Source organism: Taudactylus pleione, unplaced genomic scaffold (assembly GCF_031769625.1).
Source record: "Taudactylus pleione unplaced genomic scaffold, aTauple2 ptg000100l, whole genome shotgun sequence".
In the NCBI taxonomy this organism is placed as follows: domain Eukaryota; kingdom Metazoa; phylum Chordata; class Amphibia; order Anura; family Myobatrachidae; genus Taudactylus; species Taudactylus pleione.
In genome coordinates, this window is record NW_028284502.1 from 4,951,461 (window position 1) to 4,971,672 (window position 20,212).

The 20,212-nt window shown below is 46.6% G+C and overlaps 1 protein-coding gene across 1 annotated transcript in view; it reads left to right on the forward strand.

The window, feature by feature from the left end:
- The window catches only part of LOC148525807 (sodium-coupled monocarboxylate transporter 2-like), a 121,105-nt gene that overhangs the window by 18,474 nt on the left and 82,419 nt on the right, over positions 1 to 20,212 (forward strand). The window contains exons 4-6 of the mRNA XM_088470449.1: positions 1,966 to 2,017; positions 17,024 to 17,091; positions 19,438 to 19,592. Coding sequence (XP_088326575.1) covers positions 1,966 to 2,017; positions 17,024 to 17,091; positions 19,438 to 19,592 — 275 coding nt within the window. The remainder of the gene's footprint in view (positions 1 to 1,965; positions 2,018 to 17,023; positions 17,092 to 19,437; positions 19,593 to 20,212) is intronic.

Here is a 20,212-nt window from a genome sequence, read left to right on the forward strand (position 1 = left end):
TTCCACACAGTTAAGGCAGTGGTGGGACTTAAACCCAAGACCTCTAGTGTTGTGAGGCAGTAATGCTAACCATTACACCATTAGGGCTGTGGTGGGACTTAAACCCAAGATCTCAGTGCTGTGAGGCAGTAATGCTAACCATTACACCATCCATGCTGCCCCACTGTGCAGGAGTAGTAGCAGTATTAGGCCATGCAGCCTCATCATACTTTAGCATATACCCCAGCCCAAGGGACCCTAACCCGAATCAATAAGCCCCTGATGCCATGACGATTGCATTGTATGCCACCTTCCTTATGTCGCTCTTATAATACCAGTTTTGGCCTGTGCTTTAGTACAGAGAGAAAGCTCAGTAACATAACATATCTTTTCTTTAATCTTACTAATTTTTGTAAGTTTGAAGTTAGCTAATAAAACTTGATCTTCACTTGTCTTGGTTCTATCATTGGCTACAGTGACTTCATAACATTTCGCAATTCGGAAAGATCAAAGTGTCTTATTTTCTGCTGCAAAAAGGATGTCACCTATCTAAAATAAAGTGTATTGCAGTGTCCTTTGCAAATATCTTCAGTATATGGCTGCTTATTATTGTTATCCAGATACTACATCATAATCAGTTCTTTAGCTACACAGAATAACCTATTCTAAACCTATTTAAGAAGCATCATTGTTTTATCCAAGTCAGTTTCTCAGTCACATTTTTCTTGGAAACATTTTGCCTGCTGAGAATTGGAATTATCCATTACTAATAGGGGGAAGTACTAATACTGAAGAGAAAGAATTGTAATTAATTCAATTAAGCAATTGTAAATGTTGGATAAGAATATCAATTTCATTAACTCTTACTTTTGTGTGACTGTGTTTTTTGCTGGTAGCAATAATAAAAATATTTTATGTACTTTTGTCAATGATTTATTATTTTTTTTTTTAAAGTCTTGTCGTCCGACCTCATTTTTGCTTTCCTAAAATTCTATTGCTTTGCTTTCCCTATTGAAAACTTACAGTAGCTTTCCTCACAGGGGAAGTAGTGGAGACTATGCAGAAGTACATAGATGATTTGGATTATTTTTATTGATTATAGTGGAAATTATTATTATCATTTTTTTTTATATAGGTCAAATACTGTATATCAGGCAGTCCTAGGCCTGGTAACTGGCGAAACCAATAAAAATCAGAGAATTCTCAATCCTGAGCTATGATAAATAATTTTCAATGTGAAAACCTCTCTGTCCAGCATACTCTTGACTCTTATATGTCTAGCACTTTCCACACTAGTCCTAGTTTTTGCCACTAGGGATGTTTAGCTAAGGTTATTTATACCCCTTTTACACCAGAGCTAAAACCCGGGTTATTGAAGGGTTAACCCGGGCAGCTCCCTAGTGTAAAAGGGGAGAGGGTTGGATCGCCGGGTCGAGTGACCCGGCAATCCAACCCAGGTAACTTGCAGGGTTTAATACGGGCGTAGCCTGTGAAACCCTGCTGTGAGAACAGCGCGCTCCGGGTCATGATGACCTGGAGTGCGCTGCTAGATGGCCGATTGGTCCGGCTTCAGTGGCGCTTGGAGATGACGTAATCTCCAAGCGACCACATTCACTCCGGAAAAGCCAGGTCTATGCAGACCCGACTCCGGTGTGAGCGGCGCCGACTCGGGATATTCCCGAGCCGGAGTCGGCAAAATTCCGGGTCTGATCCGGATATGAACTTTGTTCCAACTCCGGGTCAGACCCGGACTTTAGGTGGAAAAGGGGTATTATTTAGGTTGCAGATTTCCAATGCACCTGGCAACCCAAAAACAATAGGTAACGTTTGCTTTACAGAAACAGAACAGTACTTTTTATTCATGATTCATACCTGAAAATCCTAATTTGTGGGTTCAGTTGTCCTTTAAGTGAATTCATTTATTTTTCTGACTTTATCGTACATTCCTAATCTGTTACATGCATTGTCTGCCATTTCTCTCTACAGATTGTATACACTGGACTAGTAATTTATGCCCCAGCATTGGCTTTGAACCAGGGTAAGTCATTGGCATCATCTTTTTAAGATGTGTCTGATTTGAACCGGACCTCCTTGTAATATTCAATATCAATCTTACTCTTATCTGTGTGTACCCTGTATATTAGCCAATCAGCTCTTCAGAATGTCCATAGCAGCAGTTCCACCCTTGTAATCTGGCTGGATCAGTTTGTAATATCTAGCACTTAACCTTATGGGGTCTATTCGATTTTTTTTACATAAAAAATGCGGGAAGGCATTTCTGTATTTTTTATGTAAATCTCCAATTCAGCGATGGCATAATGGAGAAGATAACACAATTATCTTCTCCATTAATTCCCATCTCGCACAGTACCACACTGTAGGGATCAGCCATTGATCTCTACATTGCTTTAACGCTTTTTGCTATTCAGCATAGAAAAAAGTGTTAAATTACTTGATAAATCTTTACTTTATATTAATAACGCTATCCCGGTGACCGTCGACAGGTAAGTCCAATTAGAGCATGTCAAACCTGCCTAAATAGATTGATATGTGTATACAGGCTTTATATTAGTCTGTATACTTGTATATTTATGTGCTATTATATTTAAAATGTATATATACATTTTAAATATAAGATGACGTGGGGCAGTGGGCATGTCTGCATTCGCTAAGGGGAGTCTGCATACACAAAGTGAACGCTCGTACAGGTAAGATGGGCGTGCTTATGCCTTGGCGAACGATTGCTCCCCGCCGCGTCACTTTCAAATATTTGCATACGCATCGAGCAATCGTACGCTCATAGCGACCAGGTCTGAATAAGGCCCTGTGTGTCAAACGGCTATTTTTATTTTGTCTCTGCATATTGACACAGTATATATTATACATGCAGAAAAGTGTTTGTTTAGTATAGGGATGAGCGGCTTTGGATTTCTGAAATCTGAACCCCCTTGATCCGAGCAGGATCCGAGTCAGGTTCGAGTTTTCCCGCCTGGCTCAGAAATCGAGGCAAAATTTCATCATTATGCTGTCGGATTCTCGCGGGTTTTGGATTCTATAAAAGGTCCCCGCGTTGGCGCCATTTTTCACTCCAGATTTTGACAGTGAAGAGGGAGGGTGGGAGTTGTGCTGCTGTTGTCGTCCATAGGGGCTGTGTCCACTCCAAAGTTCATAGGGGCTGGCTGGGCTGTGTTGTGCTGCTGTCATAGGGGCTGGCTGGGCTGTGTTGTGCAGTCTGTTGTCCAAAGGGGTTGTGTCACCTGGTGTCGCTAGAGCCTTTGTGGGTTAACTCTTTCTCCGCTACGGTGCAATACCTGATGGAGATGTTGCAGAGTGAATCTCCTCTGCGACCTGCTAAGAAAAATTTATTGTCGTCTCAGTCAACACTTTATGAGGATGATGAAGTGACGTTGGACGATGGAGAGATACATGACTTATCGGACTCTGAGCCTCGAGAATCTATGTACAAGGCCTTATACGTGCGGTGCGTGTGGCCATGGAAATCGGGGGTGAGGACTCCCCGGCCACCCAATCTAGAAATGCCTATTTTAAGGAGGTTAAAAGTACTGCTACAGTTTTTTCTCCGGGCAAAAGGTTTCAGCCTCAAAAGAGGTTAACTTATACTTATCCAATTGAAGATAATTATTTCTCTAAATGGGAAACTTCTCCTTAGGTGGATTCTCACATTACACGTCTGGTAAAAAGTGCGACTCTACCTATGCCGTCCATATCATCCTTAAAGGATGTTATGGATAGAAAGGTGGAGGTTTAAAGTCCAATTATTCTCTTTCAGGAACGGCTTCCAGGCCAGCTATGGCAATCTGCTGAGTGGCCAGGGCCATGGAACGATGGGCGAACTCTCTAGAAGCATCCTTACCTTTCCAGGCTACCAGTGAGCAGATTGAACTGGTAGGTTATCTCAGGGATGCAGCCACATATGTTAATGAGGCTGCTTTTAATGTTAGCCTCCTAACATCCAGAATTACAGCTGCAGCTGTTTCAGCGCATTGCTCTCTTGGCTACAGTCTTGGAGGACAGACGTAGAGTCTAAGAAAGGGTTGGAATGTTTACCCTTATATGGAAAGGTGTTTTGGTCCAGGCTTAGACAAGATTGTGGATACGTTGGCAGCTGTGAAGTCTGCTTGTCTCCCCTCAGCCCCGGTTCCTTTGGGATCTAAAATCCAGTCATTCCCTAGGCTTGCAGGAACGAAGAAGGTTGCAAAGCCTAAGAAACAGGCTTGGAGCACCAGATGTCTGCCGACCAAGTCTGATGAGAAGCCCTCAGCCTGACGGGGTGGGCCTCCTTTTGGGGGATCCCAAGGTGGGGGGCCGACTTCTTCAGTTCACCCAGTGCTGGTGCCAGACCACCACAGACACTTGGGTAAGGGAAGTGGTCTCTCACGGGTACGCCCTCTCCTTCCGCAGCAGACCTCCTCATCAGTTTTCACGACGGGACTTCGGGCACACCAGGACAAGGCCTTGGAACTACAGAAAGTTATATGCTCTATGCTCCAAGTGGGAGTCATAGTTCCGGTTCCGGATCCTCAGAGGATAATGGGCTATTATTCCAATCTCTTTCTGGTTCCAAAACCATACTCAACCTCAAGTCCTTGAACAGATTTCTCAGAGTCCCTCAGTTCAAAATGGAAACTCTGTGGTCTATTATCCTGGCTATGGAACCTGGGGACTTTATGGTTTCCCTGGATATTCAGGAAGCATACCTGCATATCCCGGTTGCTTTGACTCACCAGAAGTTCCTCAGGTTCGTTGTGCTACAACACTACCAGTTTCAGGCACTGATGTTTGGCCTGTCTACGGCACCAAGGGTGTTTACCAAAGTTATGGCCGTAATGGCGGCCCATCTGTGGATGTAAGGAGTCCACCTGTTACCTTACCTGGATGACCTTCTGCTCCAGCCAGGTCTCCAGAGGTGCTTCTTCACCATCTCCAACTGACAATCTCGGTACTGCAGTCTCATGGGTGGTTAACCAACTGGAAGAAGTCCTCCCTGACTCCCTCACAGAGGATGCTCCATCTCAGAGCACTGTTGGATTCTCAGCAGCAGAGGATCTTTCTGACCAGGGACAAGATCTCCACCTTGCAGACGTGGGTACGCAAATGCTTGCACAGTTGCCAAGTGTCAGTTCACTCAGCAATGCAGTTGCTGGGCTCCATGGTGTCAACGATCAACATGGTGGAGAATGCCCAGTTTCATTCCGGGCCTCTGCAGACTCTGATCCTCTTCAGGTGGGACGGATCTTCTCATTGGATTCGGACGCAAACACTGGTGCTCTCCCCAGCTGTGCGTCTTTCTCTGGCCTGGTGGCTTCAGATGGATCACCTCACCAAGGGGCGTCCCTTCTGGATTCCGGTCTGGGTCCTTCTGACGATGGATGCCTGTCTCCACGGTTGAGGCGCAGTGATAGGTCCACACTTCTTCCAGGGAAGGTGGACACAGAAGGAGTCTGCCCTCCCAATAAACATATTGGAACTTCGGGCGGTCTTCAAGGCTCTACAACAAGCCAGACTCCTACTACACGGAAAACCCATGCATACAGTCAGACATCGCCACAACGGTGGCTTACATCAACCGTCAAGGAGGAACTCGAAGTCGAGCAACACTGACAGAAGTGTCTCACATTCTACCATGGGTGGAAGGCAATCTTCCAGCCATATCAGCGGTGTTCATACCAGAAGTACTAAACTGGGAAGCGGACTTCCTCAGCCATCACGAAGTGCATCCAGGGGAGTGGTCTTTTCAACAGGAAGTATTTCAGCTTCTAGTGGACAAGTGGGGTCTTCGAGAGATAGACCTCATGGCATCTCATCACAATCGCAAGCTGCCGATGTTCGGGTCCAGAACAAGAGACACCGAGGCTCTTCTGGTAGATGCTCTGTCGGTCAGATGGACCTTCCAGTTCGCTTACCTCTTTCCTCCGTTCTCCCTGTTTCCTCGAGTTCTTCGGAAATTCAAAGAAGAAGGTGGCCCAGGCATCATTGGTACTCAGATCTTCAGTGTCTTTCCATCGACACTCCGTTGCTGTTACCTCAACATCCGGACCTGTTGTTTCAAGGTCCTTGCCTTTACCCGGACCTCGGTCGTCTGTCTTTGAAGGCATGGCTCTTGAGACATCCCTCCAGATCAAAAGGTTTTTCTAGCTCTGTGATCAACACCATGCTCAGAGCATGGATGCCGGCTTTGGCCAGGAATTACCATAGGGTATGGCATACCTATTTTGATTGGTGTCGGCCTAAGGGTTACGACCCCCAGGTTTTCCGGATATTCAGAGTGTTCACTTTTTTGCAGGCGGGTTTGGACCTTGGTCTCTGCCTGGCTACGCTGAAGGTGCATGTTTCTGCCCTTTCTGTTTAGTTCAGGTGCAGGATTGCTCTTCTTCCCGATGTCCGCACCTTTATGCAAGGTGTTCTTCGTATCCAGCCTCCCTTCATCCCTCCAGTGGCTCCTTGGGATCTGGCTGTGGTCCTAGGGCTCTCCAAGGACCTCCATTTGAACCCCTGGGCACAGTGGATTTAAATGGCTTTCGGCTAAGACTGTATTCCTTCTGGCTATTGCTTCAGCTAGGAGGGTGTCAGATTTGGGGGCTCTCCTGTCACCCTCCGTTTCTGATCTTTCACCAGGATAGGGTGGTACTTCGGACTCACCCTGGGTTCCTTCCCAAGGTGGCTTCTAGTTTCCACATTAATGAGGAAATTTTAGTACCGGCCTTTAATTCCCCTGACCTCTCAGCAGGTGAGGCTTCATTGGATGTGGTACAGGCTCTCAGGATTTATGTGGACCGTACCAGCTCCATTCGGAAGTCGGACTCTTTGTTCATTATTTATGGGTTCCACAAGAAGGGTTGGCCAGCCACCAAGTTAACTTTGGCTCGGAGGATTTCTTTGACGATTTCAGAGGCCTATGCTCATGAGGGTCTTCCAGCACTGCCCTCTGTTTTGGCTCATTCTACCATGTCCTTCGTGGGCAGCTTGCCGTGGCGCCTCGGCTGTTAAGCTTTGTAAGGCAGCCACGTGGTCCTCTGTCCATACTTTTGTGCAGCATTACGCATTTAACACCTTTGCCTCTCAGGATGCTTCCTTCGGGTGGCGGATTCTCCTTTCTGCACAGGAGCATCCCCACTCTTGAAGGGACTGCTTTGGGACATCCCCAAGGTCTCCTGTGGAGCCCTATGGACCCTGCAGTTGAAAATAAGAGATATGGTAAGAACTTACCATGGTTATCTCTATTTCAACGAAATAGGGTCCACAGGACTCCCACCCTGATGCCTCTGTGCTTCAGCTAGGTTGTGTTCTAGTCACCGGTTTTCCATCTCATTCTATGTGAGTATGTAATCCATGTGTGTTCCAGACTGTCGCTCTCTCTCTCTGTTTCTCTCCCTCCGGCCATGGGCTTGTTACGTAACTGAAGGTGCCTTGGCTTGGGGGCGGGGTATAGGAGGGGGCCCATAATGCATCCTGGGAGGCAGAAATTTCACTATGTGGTGCCAACAGCAGAGCCATCGCTTATACCCCAAGGTCTCCTGTGGACCTTATGGACTTCGTTGAAATAGAGATAATCAAGGACAGTTCTTACCATATCTCTTATTATCAATATCACATAAATGGAGGACAAAAATTTGTCCGATAAAAATAAAATAGGGAAAGTTCAAGAACCACTTCCTCCTAGTGCTGAAGCTGCTGCCACTAGACATAGATGATGAAATGGCATCAACGTCGTCTGCCAAGGCCAATGCCCAATGTCATAGTAGAGGGCATATAAAATCCCAAATGGCAAAGTTCAGGAAAATGACCTTAAAAAATAAATTTAAATCGTCTGAGGAGAAACATAAACTTGCCAATATGCCATTTATGATACGGAGTGGCAAGGAACGGATAAGGTCCTCCCCTATGTTCATGACTAGTAGTTCAGCTTCACATGATGATGGAAGCCATCCTCCCGCTAGAAAAATGAAATGAGTTAAGCTGGCAAAAGCACAGCAAAGAACTGTGCATTCTAATTCTAAGAACATATCACAAATCCCCATGGAGAGTCCAAGTGTGGCGACGGTTGCGATGCCTGACCTTCCCAACACTGGACGGGAAGAGGTGGCTCCTTCCACCATTTGCATGCCCTCTGCAAGTGCTGGAAGGAGCACCCACAGGGCCTGATTCAGAACCGCTCACGAGCGCAGGACGCTCGCAAGCGGGTCGATGGTGCCCTACTGCGCATGCGTACGACGGAGGGAGATCCGTCGTGCGCATGCACGAGACCCGACTAGCGACGGGGTAGCCGTCGCTCCGGGTCTCGCACCAAAGGGGGTGTGCTGTCGATGTTGATTGACAGCATACCCCCTTTGGTGGGCGTGCTGGGGGCGTGGCTGCCAGACGGAGGCGATCCCATGGGAACGCCTACCATCTGAAGCTGGCCCCACTGACATCAGTAGTGATGTCAGTGGGAGTGATTTTGGCTCTGATAGAGCCAAAATCACTCCAGGGCTTGCGGCAGCGAGACCCTACCGCAGGGTCTCCGTCGCAAGCCCGATGGTCGCGATGGTCTTGACCATCGCGACCATCATCATGGACGCTAGCTATAGCTGTGGGTGGTCACCCACAGCTATGCGAGCATCCAAGAGGCCACTCCATTTTCATGTAGGAGGGCCCTGATTCAGAGCGAGCGCTCTGGTCAGAGCATCCGGCTCTGAATCAGGCCCACAGTCCACTTGCTGATATTCAAATTGAAGATTCACTGTTGAAGTACAACAGGATGAGGATATTGGTGTAACTGGCGCTGAGGAGGAAGTTGACGAGGAGGATTCTGATGGTGAGGTGGTTTGTTTAAGTCAGGCACCGGGGAAGGCAGTTGTTGTCCGTGGGATGAAAAATCCCATCACGGTCTGGGCAGAAGACCAAACATTATTATTATTATTATTATTATTATTATTATTATTATCCTTTATTTATATGGTGCCACAAGTGTTCTGCAGCGCCTTACATAGTACATAGAACTAATAAGTGAACAAGAAACAAGTAACTTACAGTACATTACATTGCAGGACAAGGACAAGATTTATATACATTGCTGCAATAGAGATTAAACACTCACAATAAGCAGCAGGGAGTTGGCAGTCACGTGTTAGGTGGCCTTATGGGGAGTAAAAAGTCGAAGAAAATGTAAAGAGAAGCACATGAGGGAAGAGGTCCCTGATCATGGGAGCTTACTTTCTAAAGGGGAGGGGCAGACAGACAGGCGTGACACCTCTTTGGTATGGAAATATTTCTATCCAAATCCGGACAACAGCTGTCTTGCCATATGTAAAGGAGGAATAAGTATGGGTTGGGATGTTAACCACCTAGGAACATCCTCCCTTATATGTCACCTGCAGCGCTTTCATAAAAAGTTACTGTCAAGTTCAGAAACTGTGGCTAAGACCGTAAGCAGTCCAAGACCACCTAAATGCCTTTGTCCTGTTGTATACAAGCGCCTGCAAACCACACCGTCAACTCCCTCCTCGTTAATTTCCTCCTCAGTCAGGATCGGAAGTAGTCCTGCAGACCATGTCACTGGTATGACTGACTGTCCTATCCGGGATTCCTCGGAGGATCCTGCATTGCTATGCCTACTTCTGCCACTGCTGCTGTTGCTGCTGGGAGTCGTTCATCATTCCAGAGAGGAAGTAGGAACACCACTACTTCTTTTACTAAGCAATTGACCCTCCAACAGTCCTTAGCGAGGAGGATGAAGTACGACAACAGTCATCCTGAAGCAAAGCGGATAACTGAGGCCTTGACAGCTATGTTGGTGTTAGACGTGCGTCCGGTATCCGCCATTATTGCAGTGGGATTTAGACAATTGATGGAGGTAGTGTGTCCCCAGTACCAAATCCCATCTAGATTCCACTTCACTAGGCAGGCGATTCCGAGAATGTACAGAGACGTCAGAAAAAGTCTCCTCAGTGTCCTAAAAAATGCAATTGTACCCAATGTCCACTTAACCACAGACATGTGGACAAGTGGAACAGGGCAGACTAAGGACTATATGACTGTGACAGCCCACTGGGTAGATGTATCGCCTTATGCAGCAATAACAGCAGTGTCACCAGTAGCAGCATCTCAGAAACGCCAGCTCGTTCCGAAGCAGGCTAAGCTGTGTATCACTGGTTTCAGTAAGAGGCACACCGCCAACAACCTCTTAGAGAAACAAAGGGTAATCATTGCCTAACTTAGACTCTCCTGGGAATTTGTGATACATGACAATGCCCCCAATATTGTGCAGGCATTACATCTGGGCAAATTCTAGCACATCCCATGTTTTGCTCACACAATAAATTTGGAGGTGCAGAATTTTCTGAAAAACGAGAGGGCCATACCCTGTGGAAAGTGCTTGATTGGAGCCAATTTCCACCTCCAACAGGACAATGACCCAAAACACACCTCCAAATTATATAAGAACTATTTAGGGAAGAAACAAGCAGCTGGTATTCTGTCTGTAATGGAGTGGCCAGCGCAGTCACCAGATCTCAACCCCATTGAGCTGTTGTGGAAGCAGCTTGACCGTATGGTATGCAAGAAGCACCCATCAAGCCAATCCAACTTATGGGAGGTGCTTCAGGAAGCGTTCGGTGAAATTTCTTCAGATTACCTCAACAAATTAACAGCTAGAATGCCAAAGGTCTGCAATGTTGTAATTGCTGCAAAAGGAGCATTCTTTGACGAAAGCAAAGTTTGAAGGACAAAATTATTATTTAAAATAAAAATCATTATTTCTAACCTTGCCAATGTCTTGACTATATGTTGTATTCATTTTGCAACTCATTTGATTAATAAAAGTCAGTTTTCATATAAAACACAAAATTGTCTGGGTGATCCCAAACTTTTGAATGGTAGTGTGTGTGTGTATATATATATATATATATATATATATATATCACCATCTCTACACCATTCCCAGGAATGGGACCACTCCCCCAACCAGTCGGCGCCAAAAGATGGCATCATCACGTACGATGCATCACCACGTGCAAGCCCATCACCATAGTGCTAATGGCATACACGGACTCTAAGCACTACAGGAACATCTAGTCATTACATGTCTGTAATCTAGTTATAAGGCCATAATAACAAAAATGCTTATCCAATGACATAAATGCCAAATATTCTAATGATACCAAAACGTACTAATTAATTCATCATATGAATCAAATAATCATAAGCATGAGCAATAATAAACATTAAAAGACTTGTTATGGGGCTCGTGATCACTGAAAATTGCTGAGACCCAAGTGGTCATTAAGGCCCTTGGGAGCAATTTTGTATGCCATTAGCATTTTGTAATGATCGCTGATATGTCTACAAAGTATGTTTATAAAGTATACTTTAAGGATGCTTTACCAGCATAGTATGGCATAGTAGGCATTATATGTTGATGCTTATCTACAATATGTATAACATTGTTTCTATTGTAATACATGGTTCCATATTTTTAGCGCTATCTTGTTTAGGTTTGTTAGGTTACTGTGGTAATGGGTTTGCATGTGGAGACGCATCGTACACGTCATCATACGCTTATACCTGGAGTGCTGTACCATCTGTGGATACCTTTTTTAAAACCTACTGTATGTGCGGGCACCTGGCTAGGAAGTTTATTTCCAGGGAGAGCCAGACCGCTCTGTATTCAGTATACATATATACACACATACATACCATATATATATATATATATATATATATACATACACACACATATGTATATATATATATACACAAATTACAATAACACAGTCACTTAACTTCATGCTGAGTCTTGGCTTTGTTGCTTTGTCCCTACAGTCTTCAGCTGGACCAACAAGGGGGTGGGTTGAGGGTGCCGCGAGGAGGGGGGGTCGAAAGTGCTGCGGGGGGTAGAGGTGCCATGCAGGGGGGGGTAGGGGGTGCCGCTAGAGGGAAGTTAAACAACAGGGGATGATTGGAGAGGGTAGGAACAGCAAGGAAGCAGGAGGGGCCCAGGAGAAGGAGGAGCACCAGCCTCTGCGTGTCACAATGTGAGCCAGTGTTTGACTTGGGAAGGGGGGGGAAGGTGTCAGTGGGCAGGGGTTTGACTGGACGGCTGCTGTAACAATACAGCAGCTGTTTAAAAAAGATTTATCGGTGCTGCTGCCACGTTTTTTCTGTTACTGATCCCCAGGGCCCCCTGACAGTCTAGGCCCGGTATGGGTGTCCCCTTTGTCCACCCTTGTCACCGGGCCTGCCCTTACTTACCTGGTGAAAATAGTCTGCAAGTCTCTCACACTTCCTTGATTCCACTGCGGGTCCTAGAATGTGATTGACAAGCTTATATTGTTTATATGGGCAGCGTTAAGATGATTTCAAGAAACGTATCTAGCAATATTTCTCCTGCTATGCCCATATCTCTACAGATAGCAATTTAGGATGATACCTAATAAAAAATGTAAGGGACCTGATGCAGAGCTGTTATCAAATTGGACGAAATTTATGTTTAAACAAGTCTTACATGTGGAGCAGCTTGCTCACCATTTTAGGAGGACTTTTACGACTGTGGCCTTTGGAGGTGCAACAACTAATTTGTCTATCCCTGTCCTCAGTTGACTATAGACCATTCCACTCTGATTCTTAAACTTCCATTGACTATTTTGAGCTCTCAGTCACTGAGTTCTGCTCCTCCTATCTGGCACTACGATACTTGGCCTCCACTGCACATAAACCAGGGATTAGAGTAGACATGCCTCGCCTTCCGACTGCAGTGTCAGGTGTAGACTGGGCAGGGACACAACCTCTTTTGTGCAGGCCATGAACATCTAATATATACTGGCCTCACCTTGCTTTACCTAAGGAAATAAGGTCTGCAGTAAAGGCCACTAAATAGGTGCTACCGTCTGACACAAGTCTCCTAAACTTGTTCCTGATTTACCTTCTATCAATGCACAAAAGAGCCACCTAAGTCTCACTGTCAGTGGCTCACTTGCTAGGTGCCTGGGAATTCTCCATACATCTATTCCTGGGAGTGTCACTTCTGCAATATCTACCGGTGGATATGACTTGCTTTCATTAAGTTCCTAATGACATCGAATGGCTGCTCTCTATAACTCATTCTTCCTTTGTTATCTGCTCCATGATGTAATCTCAATAGATGTGCTTCTGCTACTGATAACCTTGTTACATTCCATGATTTCATTTCTGTCTCGTGTGACCCAAGCTGATAGCATCCTATACTGCTTACAATCAGTCTGAAGCCCCCCAGAGTATTTCCCATCACTGAGATTTCATTTTCGCACAAAGGGTCCACAGATAGTGAAACCAACAATATCTGCACCTCTGGTTCATTTGTTTTCTGGCACAGCCTCTGTATCTATAAATCACAACCAAGATCATACTGTAGCTCTCCTAAATCAATCGTTCTGAAGCAAGTTCTGTTGTTCCCGATTCGCATTTGTCCACCTCTCATCCCCAGGAATTTTTTGCTCCTCCTGATGTTGGTGACCCAGTTTCCTTCCTTTCGATTTAGCTGCTAAATTTTTAAAGGCAGATACAACCTTTGAGATTAGAGCCAATGTCTAGGACATGACATCTGAAATAACAGAGCTTGGAGCACAAATCACGTTGTGATTAAAATGAGGGAATTATCTTCATTACATAATGATCTGATCTCACAACAGGAAATTTCTACCATCAGGGATAAACTTATGGACTTAGATGATAAATTTCAGCATATTAATGTTAAAATACGAGACATCCAGCCAGGAATCAGTGTCTAGCGCAGAATAATATGGTTATGTCACCTGCCTCTGTGCAAAATTGATTCCCTCTGCCTCATGTCTGGATCTTACCATATCCATAAATTGAATAAATCCAAACAGACTTAGGTCGGGTGTGTGACAGTAGTACCTCTCTTCATCAGAGTATGACCTGTATGACGCTTGGAGAATGAAATATCACACGGTATATCATTCAGTGTATGTGCTCAATGTTGTTAAGGACATTGAGCACACCACTGCCAGGGACACACTACACGATCTCGCTCATGGAGCAAATTGTGTAGTGGATATGCGCCAAAATGCTAAAGGCAAAGAAAATCCCTGTACATACTGCTTCTCAGTATGTACTAAAGAGATTTTCTCTGCTTGGAGCCTGCCAGTGCTAAGTGCAGGCTACAATATCCACTGCACCTGGGGTAGTTAGTGCTGCCATATGGCAGCGCTAAGTTTCTCAGGTATTGCTAAGGGGAGAGGGCACTTACCGTTGGATGACTTCTCCAGTGCTGATACCACCCCCTGTAGCTGCCGATATCTGCTTCTCACTGGAGAAGCCGCACTTGAGCTTCATCAGTTTGGACGTTTGTTAATAAAGTTTGTTGAAAAAAAAAACCCTCCTCTCTCCTTCCTATGCAAGGGGCTTCGGAGACCTGGTGAGTCCTGTGGGCCTGATTCAGACCCGCTCGCTTGCCCTCCTCGGTGGGTCTGTCATTAGTAACAGCCACGGTACCCAGCTCCTGCTTCGCAGCAGTAGCAGGCGATGCAGGAGTGGCATGAACTCCACGGTATGTGGAGTCTTAGTAAACAGACCCCCAGGTATCCGAAGTCCCGAGCATAGGAAGGAGAGAGGAGTTTTTTTTCAACAAACTTTATTAACAAATGTCCAAACTTACACTGCTCAACTCCTGCTTCTCCAGTGAGGAGAAGCCGATACCGGTAGCTACAGAAGGAGGTATCATCGCTGGAGAAGACACCCGACAGCAAGTGTCCTCTCCCCTTAGTAATGCCTCTTGTACTGTGCCCCCTGTAGTGGTCCTCCCTATTCAGTGCCCCCAGTAGTAGTCCCCCCTGTGCAGTGCCCCTTGTGCCCCCAGTAGTAAGCCCCTTATATAGTGCCCACAGTAGTGGTCCCCCCTATGCAATGCTCCTTATAGTGCCCCCAGTAGTAGTCCCCCGCTATGCATTGCTCCCAGTAGAAGTCCCCTCCTATGCAGTTTCCCCAGTAGTGGTCCCCCAATGCAGTGCCCCCACTAGTAGTCCCCCCCAGTAGTGGTCCCCCCTAATGCAGTGCCCCCAGTAGTAGTGTGCCCCCAGTAGTGGCCCCCCCTATGCAGTGCCCCCAGTAGTAGTCCCCCCCGATGCAGTGCCCCCAGTAGTAGTCCCCCCTATGAAGTGCCCCCAGTAGTGCAGACAAAGACACACACATAAAAAAAACACTTACCTGAATCCCGCTCCACCTCCTGCAGCTGTCCGCTCCTCCGTCCTCCAGGGCCTGGCCTGCTCTGCATTATTGGAGAGACGTCATGACATCTCTCCCATCCATCACCCACTGTGGGAGCCGAAAGATGGAGCTCCAGCCTGGCTACGGCAGTGGGCGCAGCAGTCAATAAGACTCTGTTGACTCTCATTGGCTGCTAATTAAAACAAACACACAGCCACCGGCACTGCCGGTTGTGTGTTTGTTACTGTGTAGTGCTAACCGAACTCTGTCCGGTCAGCACTACACTGACCACAGTGTCCTGGACCGCAGCCGGGCGGCGACCCCCGAGCCAGCAGTCCGATGGCACCCAGGGCACAAGCCCTGCTCGACCTCCCATAGTTACACCACTGAGTGTAAGTCTGATCCAGCGCATGTGCAGTCACCGATAAATTTATTTTACGTATGAACATTAAGCTGAAATCCACGCGATCCATCCATATCTGCGGATAAGTCTGACTCAGAATCAGGCCCAATGTTTGCAATTGTAATAGATAACATAAATCACAATTTATTATAGGCTAATTATACCAAGCAATACAATTGTATATGACTGTTAGACCTAAATAATGTAAATTACAGTAAATTGCAATAATCTGAGTCAGTGACATATCTGTAATGGGTGCAGTGGTCCAAAGAGCCCAACACCGACACCCTCCCCCCATATACGTTGGTGCTGCAGAAATAACCAGAAAAATGGTGCTGAAGCAATTTTCCCAGAGATTTGCCCATACGCAGTTGAGAAATCACAGGCGATATGGTGCCGATAGCCATTTCCTAGAGACCTGCACATGTGCCAGAGTCTACTGCTCCACAAGAGAGGAGGAGGCAACACAGTGGCATCGCAAGTGGGGCACCAAGGGGTGACACCAAAGTGCCAACTCCCACTCAGTCGCATTATGTGCAGCACTTGGCTCCTGACAGTGAACTGGCACTGCAAATACACTGGTCCCTGGGGGGCAGTCTGCACCTCCAGGACCCCCTGGAGATACTAAAACTGGGGGTTCAGGCCACGCCTCCTTACTGTAATTCCACTCCCCTCAACCAAAGGCCACATCGCATTTTTTTATGTAGCACGGTGTCGCCGCACGCACTACACTGCTCACCGCACTGGGTATCACCCGGTGGAGTGACGCCACTGGGCTTACACACAGGCCCCCTCCTCTCTTATACCGCCTCTGATCTGAATATAAAGGGCCTGATTTTGAGGTGGGAGTAAATTAAAAAAGATAAATTAACTTTAGGCCTGATTGAGATGTGGACGCAGAACACATAGCAGAACAACCACAGGTAAGGGCCCCCATACACCTACCAACGGATCGCCGGATCCTGCGATGGGATCGGAAACGCTGATCCGCTGGTCGGAAATGCCGACCTGTGGCCATCAATGTTCCGCGATCCGTCGGTGGTTTGGTGAAATTCTCCATTTTAAAATTTCACCGATTTGCTAATCCCGATTATATTCTGATCGTGATTGGCAAATCAGTGAAACCCAACATGTTGGATTTCACCGATCCTGAAATACTGGGTTGCAGGATCACAGCATCACGACGATCCGTCGCTAGTGTATGGGCCCCTTAACTGTGTACCCAAACACTGTTTCACTATGCTTGCTGTGTGACTGGCATATACTGTACTAATGGTAGACATATTTCCATGTCTGTGATTCACAGAATGGTAGTTGTTCTCTATCACAGGTTCAAACAAGGGAGGGGTTAGTGTAGAGTAGACAAAATATTGCCATGGTGACAAGTACAGTTTGTGTTTTTATTATTTTATAATTTATTACTAACTTTTTTTTTTACAGTGACTGGATTCGATCTGTGGGGATCTGTATTTACCACTGGTATTGTTTGTACCTTCTACTGCACCTTGGTATGTCATCAATTTAGTTACTATATTGCTGCAATGCTACAGAGACCACTTAGTTAATATTAGTAAATATTAGTAAATGCTGCCATTATTTGAATAACCTACTTTAATGAATATACTATTACAAATTACTTAGTTATTTCACAGAACCAATTTTCTAATCTGCTGGCTCATCTGTAGTTTTGTAACCTGGCAGTTATCTGCTTGTATCTATTTATGAGTAGTAGAAACTGTGTGGTATATTGATATTTGACATACCTGCAAGTAAAGAGAGATGCTATCAGAATAAATATGTCACCTGGGTATTATTAAAAGCAATTACCGCTAAATCAGGTTAATTCTGAATCGGATATATATCTCTGTGCATGACCACAAAGAGTTTTTGTATACAGCGCATTCGCGCAATGTGAATTTGTGCATTTTTGCATAGGTCCATCCTATTCTAAATTGTACAGAACTCTGGGGTCGATTCAGACCCGGACACTATGCCACAATCGCTTGCATCCAAAAGGGGCCGGGTATGCAAATCTGGCGATCGCACTGTCTGGTGTAAGGACGCCCTCTATGTTTTAGAGAGCGACGGCAGAGTGAGCGCACACTGGCAGGGCCGCTATCAGGGGGGGACTGGCGGGCCTCGAGTCCCGGGCCGGAGACAGCTGCCAGCTGAATGTCATTTATGGTACCGCCGCGAGCCAGCCGGAGCTCGCGGACCGGCAGCCAATCAGGAGCAGCCGCTCCTGATTGGCTGCTGGTCTGCTCCTTTTTGGCTGCTGGTCCTCAAGCTGTGATTGGCTCACAGCTGCGCCATATTTGAAATGCAGATGCACGGATGCAGCGCTATTACCAGAGCCACCCGGGCCCCCCCTCTCTCTGCTCTCGCAGCGCTGATTCTGGTTGGCTGGCTGCTCCAGCGCAGCCAGTTGAAGATTTTTAAAACAGGTACCCTACTACAACTCCCCCCCAGTCCAGCCAGCCATCCCTGCCCTGCCCCCCCCTTGTTCCAGCCATTCATCCTTGCTCTGTGCTTCCCCTTACTCCTGCCAGCCTTCCCTGCCCTACCCCCCCCCCCAACAGGTCTTAATAGCAATAGTAGTAAATAAGAGAGACACTACTCCATATAGTTGATTAATCAACTATATGGAGTAGTGTCTCCTTATTTACTACTATTGCTAGTTTGCTACTAAGACCTGTGAGTGCCGCCTGTGACACACACTCTCTCTCACTCTCTCTCACTCTCTCTCTCTCTCTCGTCGCTGCTTTACTGCCTTTTAAATTGGTTTATGCACAAATTGGTGTCCCACCCTCTGGTGTAGCTCCACCCACCTCTGCCAAACACCCCTGGTGGGGACCCTGCCTATTTTCTCAGTCCCAGGCCCCGTGATTTCTGATGGCAGCCCTGCATGCTGGTATAAAGACGCCCACTTTTCTTTCTTAGCTCACGTCATCACCAGGTAGTGTATGATTAATCAGAACTATCAAGAGACATCAGAGCTGCACGCAGCCCTGGAGGTAACCCCAACCCCCGCCGCAAGCACTGCAATCACTGCAGGATGAAAAACAACCAAGTTATGTGTACAATGACACTTCCATGTTAATTATGCACACCCATAAAACTCCGTTTTGACACCCAGACACTTCTGTTTTCGCAGCACCACTCCCCCGTTCACAAGCACCTTCCCCTCTTAACACCCATAAACGGCCCTATCTGTCACTCAAAGTAGCGGTCAGTCTTTGTGCTAAGAGCGCACGATGCACGATTCACGATTCCCAATCGCAGTGACTGTTTCGCGCACTGCAATGCATACGCAGATGGGCGACTATAGGCCATAGCGTGCGTCCGTAGCTTAGCGTCTGGGTCTGAGTTGGGCCCTCTGTCGGAACTGTCTTTGTGTGAAATTGGTCGTTACAGGACAGCTATTGGGAGGCAACAATGTAAGAACATAGAACCACTCTGTCTTGTGGGAGTGTCATGGGAGTGTGTGAAAAGCTCAGTGCGATTCTGAGTCATATATATGGGAAGGGGACGTCTGTTTCTGACACATCTCTTGCACCTACGGTAGCATGGGGGCTGGTGCAAGTGCAGATATTATCGATGACGGTTGCGGAGGCGTTTAACACAGTGGGCGGCGCGGGTCTGTGCTTGCAGACATACAAAACTCTGTATAGCACTATGGATTCTCCCATTAGAATAAGATAGTAAATCTGGCTTCCATGACTGCCGGTACCTACAGACACTTTGCATGCATCTCAGAATCAGCCCTAATTTCTCTGCACAGCTTTTAATTAATTGACCTGAAAGTAAATAATATTGTCTATATTAATAGTACTGATGTTATGCTCTGTACGTAGGGGGGACTGAAGGCCGTTGTGTGGACAGATGCATTTCAGATGGTGGTGATGGTTGTTGGATTCTTGTCTGTTCTCATTGAAGGAACAATACAAAATGGAGGACCATCTAAAATATGGCAGATAGCCATGAATGGCTCACGGCTGGACATTGCTGAGTAAGTATTTCATAACATGTCTGAAGTACTGCAGCAAACTGGAGATTGCTGCAAACAGGGCAATTCATTTATTAATCTAACACAGTGACTTTAAGGGACCATTTTACACCTACCTGCTACTCTAGCACCTGGGTCATTCCACATCAGATCACCCCAAAAAAAATTAAATGTCCACCACCGAGCTCAGATTTTTAATTTTTTTTTTTTATTAGACAGCATGTAAAAAAAACTATTTCTGCCAAATATCTGGACTGAATGACTTAGGGCCTGATTCAGACCCACTCGGGAGCGGCTGTCTGCTCGCAAGTGGGTCGATGTTCTGGACTGAGCATGCGCACGATGGAGGGAGCTCCGTCGTGCGCATGCGCCAGACGCGACGAGCGAAGGAAAGTCCTTCGCTCGTTGTGTCTGATCAAAGGGGGCGTGCTGTCGATGTTGATTGACAGCACGCCCCCTTTGGTTGGCGTGCCGGGGGCGTGCCTCCCTGACGGGGGCGTTCCCACGGGAACGCCTCCCGTCAGAAGCCGGCCCACTGACATCACTAGTGATGTCAGTGGGAGTGATTTTGGCTCTGATAGAGCCAAAATCACTCCGGAGCTTGCGGTTGAAAACCTCAACCG